The 21,266-nt window shown below is 43.6% G+C and overlaps 1 protein-coding gene across 1 annotated transcript in view; it reads left to right on the plus strand.

Moving 5' to 3' along the window:
* Positions 1-21,266, plus strand: part of LOC147701162 (lens fiber membrane intrinsic protein-like) — a 121,153-nt gene that overhangs the window by 63,449 nt on the left and 36,438 nt on the right. Inside the window, exon 3 of the mRNA XM_086929922.1 lies at positions 12,636-12,782. Coding sequence (XP_086786048.1) covers positions 12,636-12,782 — 147 coding nt within the window. The remainder of the gene's footprint in view (positions 1-12,635; positions 12,783-21,266) is intronic.

A 21,266-nucleotide genomic window follows, 5' to 3' on the forward strand; every position in this document is an offset into this window, starting at 1 on the left:
ATGACAGACAGGATAATATGGGAGGAAAACACCAGGGCACAAGTCGTAAAAAAAGAAGTGGGGGGGACACTGTCCCCGGAAGTGACGTCACGACAAGAAGTGACGTCACGAAAGGTGCCGAGCTCCTCGTCCCAGAGAGGCCAAAGAGTGAAGTCCAGTTGTTTGGCAGGAGGGATGGTGTCCCCCCGGTAAAATAAGTGGGGGGACGCTGTCCACTCGCGTGGTACCCCGACTCGAGCCCTAGAAAACACTGTCGTCATAATTGAGACGGATGGTCGTGTCCTGTCTCTTTGTTATTGTTAGCGGCCTGGCCTGAAATGAGAGCTTTCTTATGAGGCACTTAATTTTGTGGCAGGTTATGTATGTTAGACACACTGTCCTCGGTGGTAGCTTTCGGTCCAAGGTGCGGGCGCTGGCAGCAACTCCAGAGACCCCTTTTGTGGACATATTTGATTTGCATTTTGAAAATTCCTGCAGCTTTGACATGCAGCTTCGCCAGGAATGGCAGTGTTCCCATAATCGTGTTGTTCTGCGTTGTGACAAATGTTTAAAAAAAACAAGTCGTAATCTGCCAATAGCTACACACATGGGTACTAGCGCATGAAGAACATATGGCCTTCAGCCTTGCCTTGCTTCATTACAAAGCATACAAGTACCCTGCCAGTCGTATTCGTAGCCGGGTCTGGTGGCTCAGTGGACTAATGCGGCCACTGCAGGGGCCGGTGTTCAACCTCACAGTCACAGGTTCAAATTCCGACGGGTCCACTCAGCCTTTCATCAATCTGAGGTCGATAAAATGAGAACCATTGAGTTGGGTACCAATAAACATCTGTTATTCAGCGCCAAGATGCCTACGGGTGAACGTGCGCTTTACAAATACACATGTTATGCTGCTATGTTATCTCTTCAGGGAAAGTGATGGAAGGGACAGCCACATGACTGACAGAAACATACAAGTTTCCAGCTGAAACATACAGTTTCCTGCCACATAGGTGTACCTGTTCTTCCATTTGTTTACTCATTAAGCACTAATGCAGATGGAATTCGGCTTCTTTGTGTTTGTAAAACGAAATGGCTCACTGAGCAAGCAGCTGAAGGTTGCGACGCGGGTGCAAAAAAGGAAAAAAAGAAAAGATGAGGGGTTCCCTTTGGAGAAATAAACTTGCTGAATTGAGGAAACTGCTTACCTTTTCCCATTTAAAAAATAACATAAAACCTCCTATTTTCCACCATGAAGTCATTTTCCTAATCAAAGCCGGTTTCAAGCCTTTTTCTTGCTGGTACCGAAAGATCCGATAGCACGGTGAATGTGCAATTTCGAAGTTTTACTATGACCCAAAAGAGGTGAGATGAGAGAAGGACGGTCATAGCTGTGCTGTCTGCACTGTTGATACATGATGGACATTTCTAAATCACTCTTTTCTGCACTTAACAGAACCATTGTACCATTTACACACTCATACTCCATGCCATTGAAAAGAAGTTTAACCCAATGATATGTTATTTGGTGGAAGGGTAGTAATCCATGCAGATCTAGAGATTTATTCCTACAGAGCAAAGCTCATATCCTACGGTTTTACCACAGTGGAGCGGACATTCCTATGACGACTGCCTGTCTCCTCTTGATCGTCAACGCTTACCCCACGCGCTTATGCAAAGAGACTGTGCGCTGGGCCTACTTACATACCTATTTTTATTACTACTCAATATAAGAGAACAGCGGGCTTATAAAGGTAGACGCATTAAATTGTTTGGGGAGTGGCGTCAAGATGACCCACTCAAGACTTCGGGCCTCTCATGAGCCACAGTCCCTCCCACGCTCATCAATGGCAGTAAATAGCAAATAAGGCTCTGCCCATCTATATACATACTGTACTTTACGGGTGTCACCACATTAGAAATTCTATGGTCTGTACAAAACTGTTCCTATAAATATATAGGGCATGCATCTACGTACAGCTGTCTTGGCTGCGCCCCTCCACCGTTTGAGCTACCTGCAACACTCTGAAGTTAGTGGATGAGAGCAGAAAATGTTATTTCGGGGTTAATGAAAAGGTGAATTTGCATTTATGTTCCCTCTAGCCCTCCACACCCTCACACAAGCTGGTTTGACAGGGATTCATGCTTTCATAATGGCTTCGTTTGGAGTATCACTTGAACGACTCATGCACATATGTCCCGAATTGAGGAACACAAAAGGACGAAGAAAAGAGGTCTATGGAACCAGCGGTCTCTGGTTCGGTCTTTACAGACCCTACAACTCCTTCACTACTGCGAGGCACCGGCAGGTCAAGTTTTACAATCACGACCCCAGGCCCGGAGTACTTCTATCAAGCGCCTAGAAGCAATTACGTTACGCCGTACCCCCTACACAAACAGAAGGATACAAATAAAGGAGTCCGTGTCAACGCAAATGAAATGCGAACACAAACTTACCTGCCAGACGCCGCCACCGCCAGGAGTCATTGCAAGGCAGCCAGGCACCGCGAAAGCACGCCGCCACCGCCAAGAGTCACTTTCCAGCAGACTACAAGCGCTGCCGCTCCGGGACCACAATTCCCGGCAGCCTACGCGGCGGCGCGCCTTGTGACACCGCGAGGGCGCCAGGAGGCGCACATAAGCGCCACAGGAACCGGCGGAGCGGGGGAGACGAACACAAACTTACCTGCCAGACGCCGCCAGGAGTCATTGCAAGGCAGCCAGGCACCGCGAAAGCACGCCGCCACCGCCAAGAGTCACTTTCCAGCAGACTACTCGCGCCGCCGCTCCGGGACCACAATTCCCGGCAGCCTACGCGGCTGCGCGCCTTGTGACACCGCGAGGGCGCCAGGAGGCACACATAAGTGCCACAGGAACCGGCGGAGCGGGGGAGACAAACACAAACTTGCCTGCCAGACGCCGCCACCGCCAGGAGTCATTGCAAGGCAGCCAGGCACCGCGAAAGCACGCCGCCACCACCAAGAGTCACTCTCCAGCAGACTACACGCACCGCCGCTCCGGGACCACAATTCCCGGCAGCCTACGCGGCGGCGCACCTTATGACACCGAGAGGGCGCCAGGAGGCGCACATAAGCGCCACAGGAACCGGCGGAGCGGGGGAGACAAACACAAACTTACCTGCCAGACGCCGCCACCGCCAGGAGTCATTGCAAGGCAGCCAGGCACCGCGAAAGCACGCCGCCACCGCCAAGAGTCACTTTCCAGCAGACTACACACGCCGCCGCTCCGGGACCACAATTCCCGGCAGCCTACGCGGCGGCGCGCCTTGTGACACCGCGAGGGCGCCAGGAGGCGCACATAAGCGCCACAGGAACCCGCTTCGCGGGACGCGAGCGTGACGCCCGGAGCGAAGCCCGGGCAAAGGGCGGGCCCTCTACGGCCCTCATCGGCAGGAGCAGGGCCAAGAACGCTGCCCAAAAACACTCAAGTAAGTGATACACTCCCTTCATCCCTGTAAGAGCCTGAGATATCATATTGATTTAAAACCCCACGGACCTGCATTGCTGCAACCTTGTAAAATGTCTAAAGCGAAAACATCTTTAGCTCCACTTAATATCATAGACAATTACATGGTACAGAAAGTTGCCAAAATTAACCAGGACAGGAGATCATCTTTGGGTCTTAGCTATTCGCCAGACTTGCTTATTGACAATACTCCTCTACCTACCCCAGCTCTTGATATTAGCAATGAGGTGTTCCAGACTCCAGACAACAACCCATTGACCCAATTACTAGTAGCAATCAATGAACCAGCTCCCGAAAGTACAACTGATATTGACATTATTACTCTAGAAGAAGAAACCCCTACACCGGTCCCAGCTCCTAGAGTAACAAAGGGAGGGGGAAAGAATATACCAAAAAGGGGTGGTCTTCGATCAGGTAAAAAGCGCCCTGACGCTTCCCCCCAGGGGAATACTGGAGATGATACTAGGAGTAATGGGGGAGGAAAGGTTTATCTGGAAGAAGACCAATTTAAGAAGCTGCTGAATGCCATAGATAATAAAATTAAAACTATTACCAAACCACTCCTAAGCGAAATTGACCAGCTCACAGAAGAGGTTACTAGACTGAGGGTACTTTTGCAAAAAACAACAGAAGTAAGATTAATTACTGCTTTATTAAATCCAGTTACAGCTGACCCAAAAATCACTAAAATTGCACCTGGGTCAGATTTTTCTGCAAATACTTCCCAGAACACCACGTGGAGGCCTGTCCAAGGGGGGGAGGGATCGGGTGTCCCAAACCCAGTTACCATTGTTGAGGATTCTGCAGGGCCCAGCTCCAGAAGCACAAAAGATTTAGACAATATAGAGAAAGGGCCTGTTGAATTAATAGTGGAAGCTTCCCCACTAATATTGGTTCTAGCAAACGTCCCTCAACTAGAACCAGGGCAAGTAGAGAACATCCCTTCTTTGATAAATAAATCACTCCACTGGCTATCAAAGAACATGGCTTTTAAACCAGGAGGCAGGGACCAGTTGGCACAGGAAGTAGTAAAAGCTAGAAGGGTTGAATGGATCGGGGGTGGCATCAAAACGTTCAAGGGGGATTGTGTGGTGCTACATTTCTCAGATCCAGAAGTTTTACCAAACATTCTAGCTAATATATATCCCCCTCAGCGTAGATCCACCGAAATAGTGCCACTAACGTTGGATTTCTTTTATATAAAAAAGGGAAACATTCTAAATCCAACATTGTTGAAAACGAAATGGAACCCTGTAATAAGAAAAGCCAAAATCCCTGAAAATAAAAATAATTGGGGCATCTCGATCGAAAACAGGTTCTCTGCCCTTTCAGGCCTAAGCAATGTGATTGACTGGAAAAATCAAGGAGTTTAGGGAAAACTAAGATTGTAAAGGTTAAACATGGAAATACTAGTACTCTCACGACATTAGGAACAGAGGGCCCGATTCACAGAATGAACTTACTACTTTTGGCATTCACAGAATGCACTTACTACTATTGGTATTCACAGAATGAACTTACTCATTTCGGTATTCACAGAAGTTAGGACTACTAACTTTAGGACTCCTAAATGCCTTCTGTGAATACCGAAAGTCTTAAAATTTGGATTTTTCTCAATTTAGTAGTAGTAAAGTTAGGACTCCTGACTTTAGGATGCCTAAATGCCTTCTGTGAATACCGAAAGTCTTAAAATTAGGATTTTTCTCTATTTAGTAGTAGTAAAGTTAGGACTACTAACTTTACTACTACTAAATTGAGAAAAATCGTAATTTTAAGACTTTTGGTATTCACAGAAGGCATTTAGGCATCCTAAAGTTAGTCGTCATAACTTTACTACTACTAAATTGAAAAAAATCGTAATTTTAAGACTTTCGGTATTCACAGAAGGCATTTAGGCGCCCTAAAGTTAGTAGTCCTAACTTTACTACTACTAAATTGACAAAAATCGTAATTTTAGGACTTTCGGTATTCACAGAAGGCATTTAGGAGTCCTAAAGTTAGGAGTCCTAACTTTACTACTACTAAATTGAGAAAAATCCAAATTGTAAGACTTTCGGTATTCACAGAAGGCATTTAGAAGTCCTAAAGTCAGTAGTCCTAACTTCTGTGAATACCGAAATGAGTAAGTTCATTCTGTTAATACCAAAAGTAGTAAGTGCATTCTGTGAATGCCAAAAGTAGTAAGTTCATTCTGTGAATCGGGCCCAGATTGTTGTGAGGGCAAGACATCTGACCCTAGAGATCACGCCTTTAATGCAGTAGAGAACAACTTACCAGTCGTTCATACTAGTATTAACGTTGTTGAAGTTATTTCTCCACCTCGAGCGCTTTTCCCTAACCTGACTATTCCCTTAAATAAGAGGAATATGGAAAGGGAAGGTAGCATTAAGTTCATTTCATGGAATATTGCGGGTATCCAACATAAAATAGAGACTCCAGAATGGTGCGAGTTCATTGACCGTTACAATATTGTGTTGCTACAGGAAACATGGTCAGTGTCACCAGTTTTTCGCCAGGGCTTTCTAAATTTTTACGTGCCCGCGAAAAAGAATACCAAGGGACGCCCTTCTGGGGGTCTAGTCATATGGATACGCCAATCTCTGCAATGTACCATCAAGCAGAGCCATATCACTAATAGCGACCTACTTTCTATTGTGCTCACCTGGGTTGACGGTCATAAGCTGGCAATATATAATATCTATGCAAGGGGAACCCAAGGGGGCACATTCTCTGATATAGTAGGTGCACTAGATAATGACTTAGAGATGCTACCTACGCAGTACACTATCTTGGTGGGTGGAGACCTAAACACAACATTTGAACCTTTAGGCTGTGAGGATAGCGATCTGACACAAGAGGAAGATACCAAATGGGGAATTCCCCAGTTAGACCTTCTGTTGGTAAAAAAGTGGACAGAAGTAGCAATACAGGTTAAAAGTTTATGCCTATCCAGAGGACTGAGGGCAGCCAACGGTCGCACTCCTTCTGACCTACAGGGCAGGCATACCTTTGATAACCTAAGATCAAGTAGTAGGATAGATTACATTTTGGTAGATGTTAGAGGTTGGAGTAAAGTGGTCGATATGCAGGTCATTCCCAGGTTGGAGAGCGACCACAACCCCTTGTCTTTGATCTTCAACATGGAACAAAGAGCAACCTCAGAAAACCCAGCTAGGAACCTCACGAGCCTAGATGTTGTTCCATCTAACAATCTCTGTCACATTAAATGGATAACTTTGGTAGACAACCCAGAGGATAGGCAGGCCCTTGAGGGGTTAGTCATTGATGAAGTAACCAGACTACAGGTTTTAATGAATGACACAAATTTTAAACTACGAATTGAAGAGTCACAGCCAAAGTTTTTTGCTAACATACAGAAGCTATTCTTTAAAACAATTAAGAAGAGGAAGGGCACTGGACCACCCATAAAGAGGGGATGGTACGACCAATCCTGCAGAATAGCGAGACAAAATCTCAGTATGGCACTGAGATCTAAAATAGGAGTTTTGAATGCTAGGGACATATATAGAAAAACCCAGATTAAGGCAAAAAAAACGGTGGGATGAGAACCTTTGGCTAGACCTGAAGAAAGCATGTGTTGATAAACACCAGAAAGAGTTTTGGGCCATATTAAAGTGGGGCTCAGGGGGAATAGCTGATTGCCCGAAAAATCATGTAGCGAAGGAGTCCTGGGTGGACTTTTTCAAACCCCAATATGCAGACAATTCAGGTTCGCAAACTGTTTCTCCTCCAGAAAGGGTATTTTTTACCAACAAACTATTTTCATTGAAAGATGTACATGAGGCAATGGATGGAGTGACCAGAGGTAGGGCGCCAGGAATCGATGGAATACCGGCAGATGTTTTTCTATCGGACAGGGACAGCTGGTGTAAATACTTTGTATGGCTTGGAAATGCCATTGCATAAGGGGCAAAGATACCAGCAACATGGAAAGGAGCGGAAATAATACCAGTCTACAAAAAAGGGGATAAGGCTCTACCAAGTAACTATAGGCCCATCAGCCTCATCGATTGCGCCCAAAAATTGATGCGCAGGATGGTACAAAACAAGATACAAGCCTGGATAGTTGACAAGGACATCCTCTACCCGTACCAAGCTGGTTTCCGCCCTCTAACTAGCTCTGTCGATCAGGTATTCCACTTTTTAACTATATACTGGAAAAATGTAACCCTGCTAAATGGTCCTCTGTTTGCTGTTTTTGTTGACCTGAAGTCAGCCTTTGATTTAGTTCCCCGGCAAAAACTTTGGGTTGTCTTAAGGGAACTCGGAATAAGTCCTGAACTACTAACTTTGCTTGTAAGGTTGCATGAGAACAATTATGCCCGGATTAGGTGGGGAGCCCAGGGAGATGTCACAGAATCCTTCCCTGTCGAGAGAGGCGTGAGACAGGGCTGCGTCCTGGCCCCCACCTTATTCTTTCTCTACATCAATGGCATAGTTGACTTTTTGAAGCAACTTCCGACGGATGCTCCACTATTAGACGGGAAGCGAGTTCCAGTACTAATGTTCGCAGATGACACCTTGCTGGTCTCGCGGACCCCCAGCGGTTTACAAAAGACAATAAACGCTTTTGGTGACTTCTGCCGGATTCGGGGCTTGGAAATAAATACATCAAGGACTAAATTTATGAATCTGAATCTCACTAAGAAATTCAAGGGGAAAATGGTTTACAACGGGGCTTTTTTGGAAGAAGTGGATGCTTTTACCTACCTAGGCATCTCTCTAAATGCTAACATGAACTGGAGATCACATATGGACTCTGTAGTGCTAAAATTTAACCAGCTGGCAGGGGCAATAGCCCAAAAGCACACATCTTCATTTACAAAACCAATTCAGCCCATAATGGAGATTTATGGAATGAAAGTGCTGGGTGCATGTCTTTATGGATCAGAATTATGGGGTTTCACCAATTTGAACACTTTAGTAGTTGCAGAAAATAAATTTCTACGGTGCATAGTTGGTGTTCCACAGAGTACCCCCTCGACCCCACTCCATTACGATCTTGGGAGGAAAAAGATTGAGGATATGGTCAGACTGCGTCCCCTCCTATATTGGAGGCGCATAAAAACTACTCCTGAGTTGAGTCATTACGCAGCTGCCCTCTTGGATGTTGATAACTCTGATACTTTCCATAAAGTACTTTGGCTTAAAGAAGTGAGGAAACTACTTCAAAAACTGCACCTTGAACACTTGTGGTCTGCAGTAGACCCAGATGATTTTCCATCAAAGACTACATTGAAAAAATTGTACTGGGACATGATAAACAACACTGCATTGACTTCCAATCAACCATCTGTCCTGACATCCCAGTTTTTGGAAGTTAAAACGATCCCAAAATTTGAACAGTACTGGGATTTGATCTCCAAGCCTCTAGATAGGAAACTGTATTTTCAGTTTCGAATTGGCTCTTTACCTCTAAATGCTTTCACGGTCAAATGGTCTCCTGATAATGTAAATACTTGTTTTTATTGTAAAACACATGTAGAGGATATCCCACATTTTCTATTTGTATGCCCCTTATATGCGGCCCCAAGGAATAGATGGTTGAAGCCTGCATGCAGAAATTTGGGTACAAGGAAATACTTAGAGGCCTTAAGGATTTTAAAATCAAATTGTGCCCCTAACCTTGCAATTGCTGTAGCTAAATACATGGGGTGGGCATGGATAATACGCACGCGCACTTTAAAACTCCTATGAACTATCTGATTACCAAACTTTTCTTTTTAAACTTTGTGCTGTGTCGCTATTTTAAAAAATGTGCATTTTTATTGCGTTATTCGCCAACAAAGTATAAACTGTATGGAATTTAATATGTTTTTTAATTATTCTAGATTAGTATTTATTCTGTTTAGCTTAGGGATACATGCTTTTATGACAATGTTGTCGAATAAAGTATTTAAACTTGAACTTGAAACTTGAACTTGAGTCTAGCTTTGCACGCCCAGCCGTGTTAGCGCATGTGGCTAGATGCAAAATAAAAGTGATTTACTTGTCCAGGCACAGAATAAGAAATACTACTAATACATATAATACCAAATGGCTTTTTAGTGCTTGCTCCTACAGGCCGACTGATTCAAAGTGCTATAATTAGGCACCTGCCCGATGGTGCTCAGTTTAAGCTCATCGTGAAGGAGGCAAGGCTGGGCTAGCGGTTGTGCCCGGATTTCAAGCTGTGATTGATGGCCTGGCACAAGCGCCCGCAGCTAGCTCTGAACTCACTAAGCTATCTTTCCGAGTTTGTCTGGGGGGGAAGAGGGGGTGAAGGTCGCTTAAAAGATTTGGACAGGCTGGTATATCACAATTCTTGCAGTGGTGAAGAGTGCGCTCCTGAAACTGATACATGTTTTTGTTTAAATCTCACTCGCTCTTCACTATTTTCAGGTTCCTGGAGACCAAGGTGATCCCTGCACGACCCCCTCTGACATCCCAGGGTCGGGGTCACCGTAATGCTCCATCGCGAGGCTTCCAACGCACTGTGTGACCTGCGGCACATCACAGCGCATTTAGCCCTCACATAGAATAAGAGTGAAGTGAAGTCAGTATTCTGTTCTCTGCGCGCACTTTCCATTAACTGACCCGAGCATTCGCAGCCCTCGTACCTCGCTTACCCCGCCCCCCTTTCCGTTTTCTTAAAGAGACACATAATTATCAACGCCACCACCCGGGGTGTTTTCTGCTATGCAGAAACACGACGAAGCTGCTGCCAGACAAAAACAGCAAGTGCACCAGCGTGACAGTTTACGAGAATGTCGAGGGGCTCGTCAGTTGTGTTAGTCAAAACAGGGGGCAACGGGTAAGGAAACAAGCGGCCACGCAGAACGAGGGAGAGGAAGGGTGCCACGCCCCCAACCAGATGGCTACAGGCAATTAAGTGCGAGCGGAGTGAAGTGAAACTGTAGTTAGGTGTCGCTGCCTCGGAACTTCACGGAAGTTACCATAGGGCCGACAGCCAACAGAAATCAAGTAAACAACAGCAATGCCAGAGTTAAAAGAATCACAAGCTGTATAATACATTACACAGAGTTTCACCCAACATATACATTACTTTAGTCTCGCTGAGACAGCGCTGCCAAACACAAGACCTAAAAAGGCGCCTCAATAGATTTTTTTTATATTTAAACATCCTACATTGGAGAGCTCTGCTTTACATTCAATGCTAAGCATATGTATCTACACCCAACACATGTTATGCATGAAATATGTTAATTACCCTGTAAATATCTATTTGTAATGTGTGCTGTGGATTCATATGCACTCACCCTCCTCCCTGGCAACTATTGATTGACGTATGTTCCTATCTATTGACGTTTTCTAATATTCACTTGAATGCACATATTTTCTGTCACTATATTGCTCCTATCCTAAACCTCATCCAATGATCTAAAAACAATTTAACAAAGAGCTGATTAACAATCACAACACAGACCATTGGAGGAATCACTATACCTTGTGCCTCGAAAAACTTCTTCGAAGAAAAATAAGTTGCAAACATCTGAGTCCAACTCTAGATGGCAGAATACGCCAAGCATATGGACCTATGGCACTACATTCTACAAATAGATGCTTACAGGTAAGTAACATTCCTTCTCTTGTTACACTAGTTGATGGCACAGTAGTGCCATATTCCATTGTTGACATTTGATGTTTCATGCTATGGGTGCATTTTTGGGACATCATATACCATGGTATCATGGTATTATATGAAAGTTAAATAAGGCAATTAGGATTAAGCCAATTCTGACTTATTTTAGGGTCAGTACACATGCAATGGGGCCTGGATATCAGGATCCCAGTACACAGAGTCAAAAAACTATAAGCATTAGATAAAACCACGCAAATAGAGGCACTTTCTCACATTCATACTATTAACACCCATAGTATGGTATAAGGCCTGCCCGGGTCGCCATCAATCCATGAAGGGTTCCCTCTGCGACAGGGTACGCATATTCCAGCTTTGTTAAACAGTAGTCTCACATGCTCAATTGCAAACATGTGCACTAGCTTGTGTGCACATTTTCAGGTGCAACAGGCCCAGAAATTCTTATACTAGCTGTGCATAGGTTGGCTTTATCTTAAAATGTGAAGACTGGCGGTTAGCACTCTCCATAAATTTCAACAGGACTTGGGGTGAGTGAGACTCACTAACAGCAGAAATCTATATCTAGATAACCCAAAATGGGAAAAATCCAGGGGCATTAAATGGGTGGAACAAATTTCTCACAATATCCTTAAGCATTAGTTCATAGTGGATTGTGCGAGAAAGTAGCTCTTCTGATCTAGATGTTTGAGAAATACATCTTCAAAGGGTTAAATAGGCAGAGAGGTGAATTGATGGAAGATGACCATCTAAATTATGCACAACTTGGAAGCAACCTGCTATGTTGTTTGTCAATGGCGGCCAGTTATTCAACCGGGGGGGGGGGGGACACACACTTACATACACTCACCCATCTATATGCACACTCACTCACACCCCATGCATCCAAAAGCACGCGCACATACACCTACCTTTCACAAGCACACACACCCTTTCACTGCATACACTGACAGATACACATATATTCACACATTCATGAATGCACCAAACATTAAAAAAACATGACAGTTACCTTTTGCCATGTCTTGGGGAGGGATCTTGATAGTTCCAACAGGGTTGGGATTGCTGCCCAATGAAGAGAAGTCATAGAGTGGCATGGAGTTAGTGAGATTTCTGACTTGTATAATAGACACTTGGCCCTGGGCACTTAAGGACTTAAAACTGTGGCACCCGGCTCTGAGGCTGTCAGTGACGCCCTCCGCTCACTCATCACGGGGAGGAGGGCCTTGTGGTACTTTGCCATTTAGAAGAGGACATGTCCACAGGGCTGTGCCATCTTCAACCCAGCAAAGTTCAGCCCAGGCAGCCAAGAGCTTGAACATTCAGCACATGTCTAGCTCCTGGCTGCCTGACCTCAAAAAATAGCATGTCAGACTGACCTTTGCTCAACCTGAGAGACATTCTTTATGTTGGCCAAAAGGTAAGGGGGCTAAGCTCGTACACCCTTATGGATGGGCTACTGCTGCTTTTTGTAAGGCTGGGGTATAGACTAAATTTAATCATGTCTTGGATCCAATACTGCAGACTCAACTTTCATACTTCACTTTCCCAGGATACCTTGAAGCCACCAGAGCCTTCCTGATCCTTTCCGCAGTGGCCGGCTTGGTTGCAGCGTTTGCCTCATTTTCAGTACTGAACAATTGCTCCTGTGGCCGAGTGACTGGGGTCTTGGTGGCTTTCATCTCCGGTTGTACCGGAGGTAAGTGGTATTGCAGACTTTCTTCAATGAGTATTGTGCACCTGGAGCATGTGAAGGGTACAGTGCAGAATGAATGAATGAATGAAGGTTTTATAAAGCATGACTGCTGCTCACCAAGGGGGTCATGGAGAATCCAGAAAGTATTTTAAATTAAGTCTTTGAAAGAACATCAATGTTTTTAATAGAGAAAAAAGGGAACAATTGTTGAAGTGAGAGATAAATACCCTATGAATAGCAATGTTTGAACACTGCCCTGAATGGAAGATCCAATGACAGTAGGCGTGTCTGCACCCATGAAGTGTTATCAACAAGTTAGAGAGTAGTCGCTGTGGACCATGTGCCACCTGCTTCTCTGACCTGGAATAGATGTGGTTGTTAAATGTGTAAAGATTCCCGTCTATTTCAACATCTGGAAATCCACTCGCCAACCCCCAATATTCTCCAGCAGGGTAGCATTTCCTATGAATTCACTTTCCTGGTACCCAAGTCCCATGGTGAAGAGTGTTCATCAAAGAAACAGAGGCACAGGCATAAAATGCATATATAGACAGATTTTTATAGCAAACACCCATTCTTTAGCTACTGAAGGTTAGGTTTTGCGTAATAATTGCTTGAAGCATAATAAAAATGCAGTTTTAATTATTATAAAGTATCTAGGAAAAAATGTGACACGCTGTTTTGGTAACGTGTTTTAGACCATCTATCAGCAAAGCATCTGAAGCAATGACATTGATTTTCCCTATTGGCAACCCCAAGGTGCCAAGAAAAACAAGCATTTGCAAAGCAAATAGTTTATAATTTGTATTTGAGCGCTGACAGTAGCAATACAATTTTCCCCAATATTGAAAAGCAGTTTAAAAAAGGATCTCTCTGTGTATAGAACACATGTATCGTTGAAGTAAATAAATGTAATGATGGAGTATACTTGTCAGATGCAAAACAGTCCCTCTTGTATTCAAATAGAGAAGAAAGGCTACACCCAAACAGCCAATAGAAAGAAGGTGACACTAAAATAGGCTGAACCAAGATGTGATTGACAGTGTCTCAATCAAATGGCTGAAGCTTCCTGAGCCAAGGAAGCAAGTGGTTGTAGGACCCAGAGCCCATAGAGCCTGATTATGAACTGACCCTCTCATCCGATAACAATTCTACACTGACATGTTTGGAATTTAGTGGATGCAATAATTATCACATATTCTGTTTTGGGTAATAACATGCAGATTTTGATGCTTAGTGTACTAAAATCCACATGTGCCTTTACAGACCAGAACTTTTCCACTAGTTTAAATCCAACAGGATTGACCTAATAAAGATTTAATACATGTATGATCTTTATGGTACCTTGTAATTACTGGGTGCAATAAATATTGCACCACTTGTAATCCTATGCAAATTATGGGCATCTTGTAAACAGGCCTATAGAAAATGTATAGTCCTCGTCTGGATTTTGCCAAGCGCAAGCACCCCCAGCCAATTCCATGACCCATGTCAGGCCAAAATTCAGCTATTTTAGAGAAGATCTTCTCTCCCTCAATACTGAAGGTAGGAAGAAAGACTGCACTTACCTTGAATGCCATTCGATCACGATAAACTCTAATCTAATGTGTCAAGGATGCGCAGCTCAGGTGGGCCATGAGTCACAGGGCTGCTGGGGCAAACCTACTAACTGGCTCTCCTGACTGGGCTCTTAAGGGAGCCAAAATGACAAAAGAGAAATCATATGCTCACTTTTAAACACCGGGCCTCTAGTAAAGCACTAAAGCACTGTATTGAATTTTAAGTTTTTGTGGGTTTTACTGGGTCTGGTGGCTTAATGCACTAATGTGTCCAATGTAAGGGCCTGTGTTCGATCTCATGGTCACAGGTTCAAATCCCGGTGAGTCCACTCAGCCTTTCATCCTTCTGAAGTCGATAAAAAGAGTACCATTGAGTTGAGTAACAATAAACGTCTGTTATTCAGCGGCAAGATACCCTTGGGTGAATGTGCGCTTTACTAATGCACATGTTATGTATGTTCACAAACCGTCATTTGTGTTTGTGACAGAAACATGGTTGCACCCTGCATCGAACCCTGAACTGGTAAAAGCCAATCCAGAGGGATATGCTACATTGAGACAGGACAGACCTAAAAATCGAGGCGGTGGTATTGCTATAATTCTCAAAGCCGCATTTTCAGTTGAATGCAATCCTGTACCTTCTGCACTCTTTAAGGCAGTCACTTTCAGTCTCAAAGTCTCAAAACCCCAGATGTTTAAAGGTATGTTGTTATATCACCCACCAAGCCGTAGATTTGCTCAGGAAATAGGCATTGTCTTTGAAGCCAATATTCCGTCTAATGACTTCACAGCCCCAGGAGATTTTAACTTTGATCTAGAGGTACCAGAAGATAATGACTCAACGGTACTTCTACAGGCTATGTCAGGCCTGGGCCTCACACAGATGGTCAGGGGCCCCACTTGCCAAGCAGGAGAAACATTAGATGGTATCTTCAATTATAACACTGCCTTACGCTGTATTAGTGTTCTTTCTCTCACCTGGAAAGACCATAGCACAATTTTATTTGGCCTAGAATTGCAAATCATCAGAATTCGGAGTGTCTCATCAAATGACAACCACACTAGCTTGGTATCAAATCCAGCAGCAGTCCTTTATTTCATCCCTCAGGAGTCAGTATCAGAAAACTCACAGGATATAGATATAGCAGTAACCAATTATACAGGCTGGTTAGAAGGAGCTGTTAATCTATTAGCCCCAGTCAGAGTGTCTAAATCTAGCAGGAGCAGTCCCTCAGCCCCTGGTTCTCAGATGATCTAAAAACTGAAAAACAAAGATGTAGGTGACAAGAAAAAAGATGGTGGAAAGATTACAATGAGAAAGAAAAATGAAATATGAACAAAGTTTGATGGACTACAAGATCCTGATTAAGAAGGAAAAAGCTTCCTACACAAAAGATAGAAGCTGCAAAAATTCTTCTAAAGGCTGTTAAAAAAAGTGGCAGCAAAATAATTCTAACAAGCAGAACAGAAGTCAAGTGTTTTATAACACTTTAGTTGACTTCTTTCAACATAAAGTCGAAGAAGTATATAACAGATTCTCAAAGTATATTCCCTCTTCCTCTACTAATCTCACCCCTTCTTCAAATGATTCGGTCTACTCCCCTAGACGCACACAGTGAGCCACTCGTGAAAGAGTTCATCCCTCCCATCGTAGAGAAAGTAGTGACCCTGAACAACGCTGCTAAATCTGGCTCCCGTTACAACCCTTGCCATCCAAAGGTGACCAAACCGGCCCCAGATATTATCACCTCCAAATTAATTGAAATCTTTCAACTGATGTTTAGGACAGGCATCTTCCCTACCACTTGGAAGAAAGCATTGATGCTTCCATCAATTCAAAAGCCCTCCCGTAACTATTTGGACCCGAATAGTTACGGTCTCATATCTCGGCTATCTCTCCAGGCAAAATGGTAGAAAAATCATGAACAAACAATTGTCAGGAACACATTCTGCATAATAATTCATAAGATCCTACCTAATTTGGATTTGATAAAAGCCACAGAGGAGATCACATGGTCCCTTGATCAGGGAGGGCAGAGCAGCCCTCATCCTGTGAGATCTATCAGCAGCCATTAACTAACGGCTCCTGATAGATCATTTGTCCGCGATTGGTGTTACTGGGGCATCCCCGGACATGCTAAGAACGTTTTTCTAGGGTAGAGGACAGTCAGTGGCATTAGGTGAGTTTGTTTCCCAGCCTTTCTCACTTCCTTGAGGGGTCCTCACTTAGCCCCACCTTGTTTAATGTCTGTGTCATCCCCATTGCACACGTAATTAGATCACACGGTTTCTCACTCACATCTTATGCTGACAACACTCAAATAGTCGTCTCTTTGGCCTGGGACGAAAATGGGACAGGATCCAGATTTCATGAATGCTTGGTGGCAGTGAGCACCTGGATGAGTAGGAACTTTTTTAAATTAACCTCCAGAAAAAGTGAGGTTTTGCTATTTGGCTCTCCTTTGTCCTTTGGACTCCAAGTTGGTGGCCGCAGGATTTAGGTGTACTTCCTGTCACCAGTTCCTAAGGCCCGGAATTTAGGGGTAGTAATTGTTAACACACTCACTTTTACTGATCAAGTCAATGCTGTGACATTCTCTTCATTTCATACATTAAGGACCATAAAAAAGATCCTACCTTTTATCCCCTCAGAGCTGCAAAATATGGTAGTCAGCTAACTAGCACCTATTAAAATAGACTACTGCAATGGACTGCGTCTAAACCTGCATCAGCACTTACTGAACAGACTGCAAATTCTTCAAAACGCCGCAAGACGACTATTATTAAAGATTCCAAAATATCAGTCAGGGTCTGAATCTATCAGGAAGTTACATTGACTGCGAGTAAGACAGAGAATTACTTTCAAAGTATGATGTACCATGCATAAAGCATTACACAACCAAGGCCTAGTTTTTATTAAAAACTGTTTCTGCTGGTACATCCAAGGTAAAACACTACGCTCCACAACAGCCAAATATGCCGCAGTCTCCAGGTTTAAAAGATCTTCCTGGGGTAGAAGAAGTTTTGTAATTAGAGCAGCAAATGCTTGGAAATCTCTGCCCCATGCAAATTAAAGCCATGCCCAATCTACTTATCTTTAAGAAGCCTTTGAAAACCTGGTTGTTTAAAGCAGAATGAGCTTCAATCCTCCTTGTTTCTCGGTTTATTCTTCATAGCATCAAAGCTAGCACCAAGGCGCCTCTGGGCAATCGAGCGCTCTGTTAAATTTTATTAACTGATATATTTCTCCTTCTTGTAAGGACATAGTAATTGGTGCAGAAAATGCATTAGTGGCTGGTTGCTAAATGTCATATGTGGGCTGCAGTGTGAATTGACAACACCGATATCCATGGCTGCCAGGCCTACCTGCCACTGTCCTGTAGGTGGACTTCAATTAAAAAAAACTCAAGTGAAACTTTGAAATGAAAAGTGCCTTTGCCAACCCATAAATCTTATTTTATATATATATTAATAAGTTACCCCTTAAGTGTGCCTAATAAGTCCACAGGGCAAAATGCCTAATATGTAAAAACATTTTTTACAAAATATTTTCTGCACTACATACTTTAAATATGTGCTATCACAGTGACTGGAGATCTCAAAGCTGTTTTTACTATGTAGGATTAATTAGACCGTATTCTCTAGGAGCAGGCTTGGATATAATTAAATCTATTTTGTATCTCTGCTTGGAAAATGATAGAAGCATGAAAGAAAGCTATTTTGTCTGGCAGGTTTGTGCTGCTCTTAGCTCTTTGCTGCTCTGAAAATGGACTCAGCAGGACCTCACAATGCAGATATTTGGCCTTGTGGAACCCAGTCTGGCTACAGCGTCCTATATCTATACTAATATAATAAAGAGAGAGCCCAAACCTTTGAGGCGGGTAATCTCAGGAACCACAGCACCAATCACAACACCCAATACACCATTGGAAAGGACAGTTGCAGCAGATGGACATAGGCTATACAGCTGCCCACCATATACATTAGAAACGTGAAAGAACCTTACCGGCAAAGTAATCCCTTGTGGGCGTGGGTGTGGACGGGGAGGTGCATGACGACAAAAAAAAAGCGTTCCTTAAACGTGTGCGTTGTGCTGGGGGCGTGAACAAGGCCAATAGGTGCGGCAATTGCAATTGCGCTGCACCAAGGGGTTTGGCCAATGGGCGCGACAAACGGCAACAATCGCGCGGCACATCCCCCAAAAAAAACATGCCTTGAGGGCGTGTGGAAAACAAACGTGTGCGTTGGGCCGGGGGCATGGCTAAGGCCAATGGGTGCGGCAATTACGCAGGAGCAAGGGGCGTGGTCAATGGACGCTGCAATTGCCGGGGCCTAGGCGGGGGCAGACGCGACTGATTGTGCCTGTGGGGACAATAACTGCACAGTATCCTGCGCTGTCAGCCAGTCAACTCTCTGCATAAAAGACCGTGCCTGCGGGGACACTAACTGCAGCGTCTCCTGCGTGCTGTCACACACTCAACTCTCTGCATAAACAAATTGACACCAGGTGCACAACATCAACCAGGGCTGGAGCCGGGTTCAGGTGGCAGATGACACGAGTAAGCGCACCTGCTGGGACACTAACCTTTGAACTGACTGCACTTTCCCACATGCGCAGGGTCTCCAGCGCGCGCTGTCACCCACTCAACTCTCTGCATCAACGACTTTACACCACAAGCACAACATCAAACAAAACTGGAGCCGGGCCTCAAGCGGGGAATGGCGCAATTCAGCGTGCCTGCGGGGACACAAAATTTACAACTGAATGCACTTTCACACACGCTTACCTACGGAAGTGGAGTACATACACACTAGAGACATCTGCTAATACTTCTTACTCCGAGGTACACACAGTATCTGCACACACCTGCCTAACTATTGTGACACTTCATGTTAAAAATGTTGGCTACTGCGAGATTTTAAAATAAATTTCCCTTGCCTATTACACACATTGCACACATTCTATTTCATACACGGACAACGTCGGGACGGGCTGCTAGTTTAAAAATAAAGGCAAAAAGAAGGAGTCAGGTCCTAATCGGGACTGAGGGGGGCTGGACCATACTATATTAAAGGGAAAATGTGAAGTGCCCACACCTCATGAAGTGAACGATAATTCAAGGAAGCACGTGTAACTAAATGACACATGTGAAGGTACATTTATTTCTACCAACGACTCATGTTGTTTTGAATTTTTCAACAAAATATTTTAGAAAGCAGAAAAAGGGGGTAAACCCACACAATCAATACATAAATTACATACAAATACATACACTTATTCACAATGATGCTCAACAACAAATAATGAAAAAACGTAGAAACACAGACCAAAAAATATTAGCACATTTGATAATTCATGGTTACATATGAATGCCTTATTTCATAACCACCAAAGCGAAGTGAAAGAGAGGGGGGGCAAGAGCTTATACAATGTTCATTAGCACGAATACATTTAATGGATTACTCCGCTCTTGCACAATGGTGCAAGAGCGGAGTAATCCATTAAATCCATTAAATTAAATGTATTCGTGCTAATGAACATTGTATAAGCTCTTGCCCCCCCTCTCTTTCACTTCGCTTTGGTGGTTATGAAATAAGGCATTCATATGTAACCATGAATTATCAAATGTGCTAATATTTTTTGCTCTGTGTTTCTACGTTTTTTCATTATTTGTTGTTGAGCATCATTGTGAATAAGTGTATGTATTTGTATGTAATTTATGTATTGATTGTGTGGGTTTACCCCCTTTTTCTGCTTTCTAAAATATTTTGTTGAAAAATTCAAAACAACATGAGTCGTTGGTAGAAATAAATGTACCTTCACATGTGTCATTTAGTTACACGTGCTTCCTTGAATTATCGTTCACTTCATGAGGTGTGGGCACTTCACATTTTCAGTTTAAAAATAAAGGCACTGCCCAAACAGAAATCTGGTGTATTAAATTGAATCTGAACAGAGTTTCCTGTGATATATATTTAAATATCACTACTTGTGTAGTGTCCTTCCCTGCCTGGGTACCCACCACTGACTATGCCACACACAGAGTTTTGTATTACCCATTTTTTTTGTGTGTGTACTTTCTAAAGCAGCCTTCAATGCATTCCATACTAACACTTACGCCACAGTTCTACAGAGTCCAACAAGACACACCATCTCCCCCCTCTGTTAAAAGTTACAAATTTTTGCAGAATATATACAGATAGACATATACTATCAAATCTCGTCAATCTATCTTTTTGGTGCTTTAATTGTTGGCCCTGATCTTGTTCTAGGTAAATGAGACGTGTCCTCACCAATTTCCAGGATCTGCATCAACTGTGTAGTGGCAGCAGCAGTCACTGATGCTTCAAACCCATTCTCTCCTTCAACAGTTAGATCTGATGAATAGTTACTTAAATTCCTGAAAAGAGAAGAGTCTCTAGTAATAGTCTTCCCAGGGTGCTGGGTAGTCACCATTCGTGTCCTTTAGTATACATCCAGAAAAGGTTCAGCACCAAATGGAGCATCATATTTCCTTCTCTGCATTTGTTGTGTGAGCACTGGATCTCCTTTCTCAAAGATTATGTTTTTTGCATGTCGTCTTTTATCGACATACATTTTCATCTTGTGTTTGTTAACCAAGTCCTTCTCATGAGTTAATTACTCATCTTTCTTTCTCTGATTGGTCCATTGAGGTAACTTGGTGTTCATTGCTCTCCCGAACATCGATGTCGCAGGACTTTCATCTGTGGATGAGTTGTCAAGGTAGAATTCAATACAGTTTTTAAATTGAGCTTCTCAGGAGTAGCACACTGTACTGCTTTCTGTAGCGTACCCATAAAACGCTCAACAAGTCCGTTGGCTTGCGACCGCAAGGGTGTGCTCTTCTGATGCTTTATATTCAGATGCTCCAAGAAATCTTGACACTCTCAACTGTTGGAAGGTGGG

Source organism: Lissotriton vulgaris, chromosome 7 (genome assembly GCF_964263255.1).
Source record: "Lissotriton vulgaris chromosome 7, aLisVul1.2, whole genome shotgun sequence".
Classification (NCBI taxonomy): domain Eukaryota; kingdom Metazoa; phylum Chordata; class Amphibia; order Caudata; family Salamandridae; genus Lissotriton; species Lissotriton vulgaris.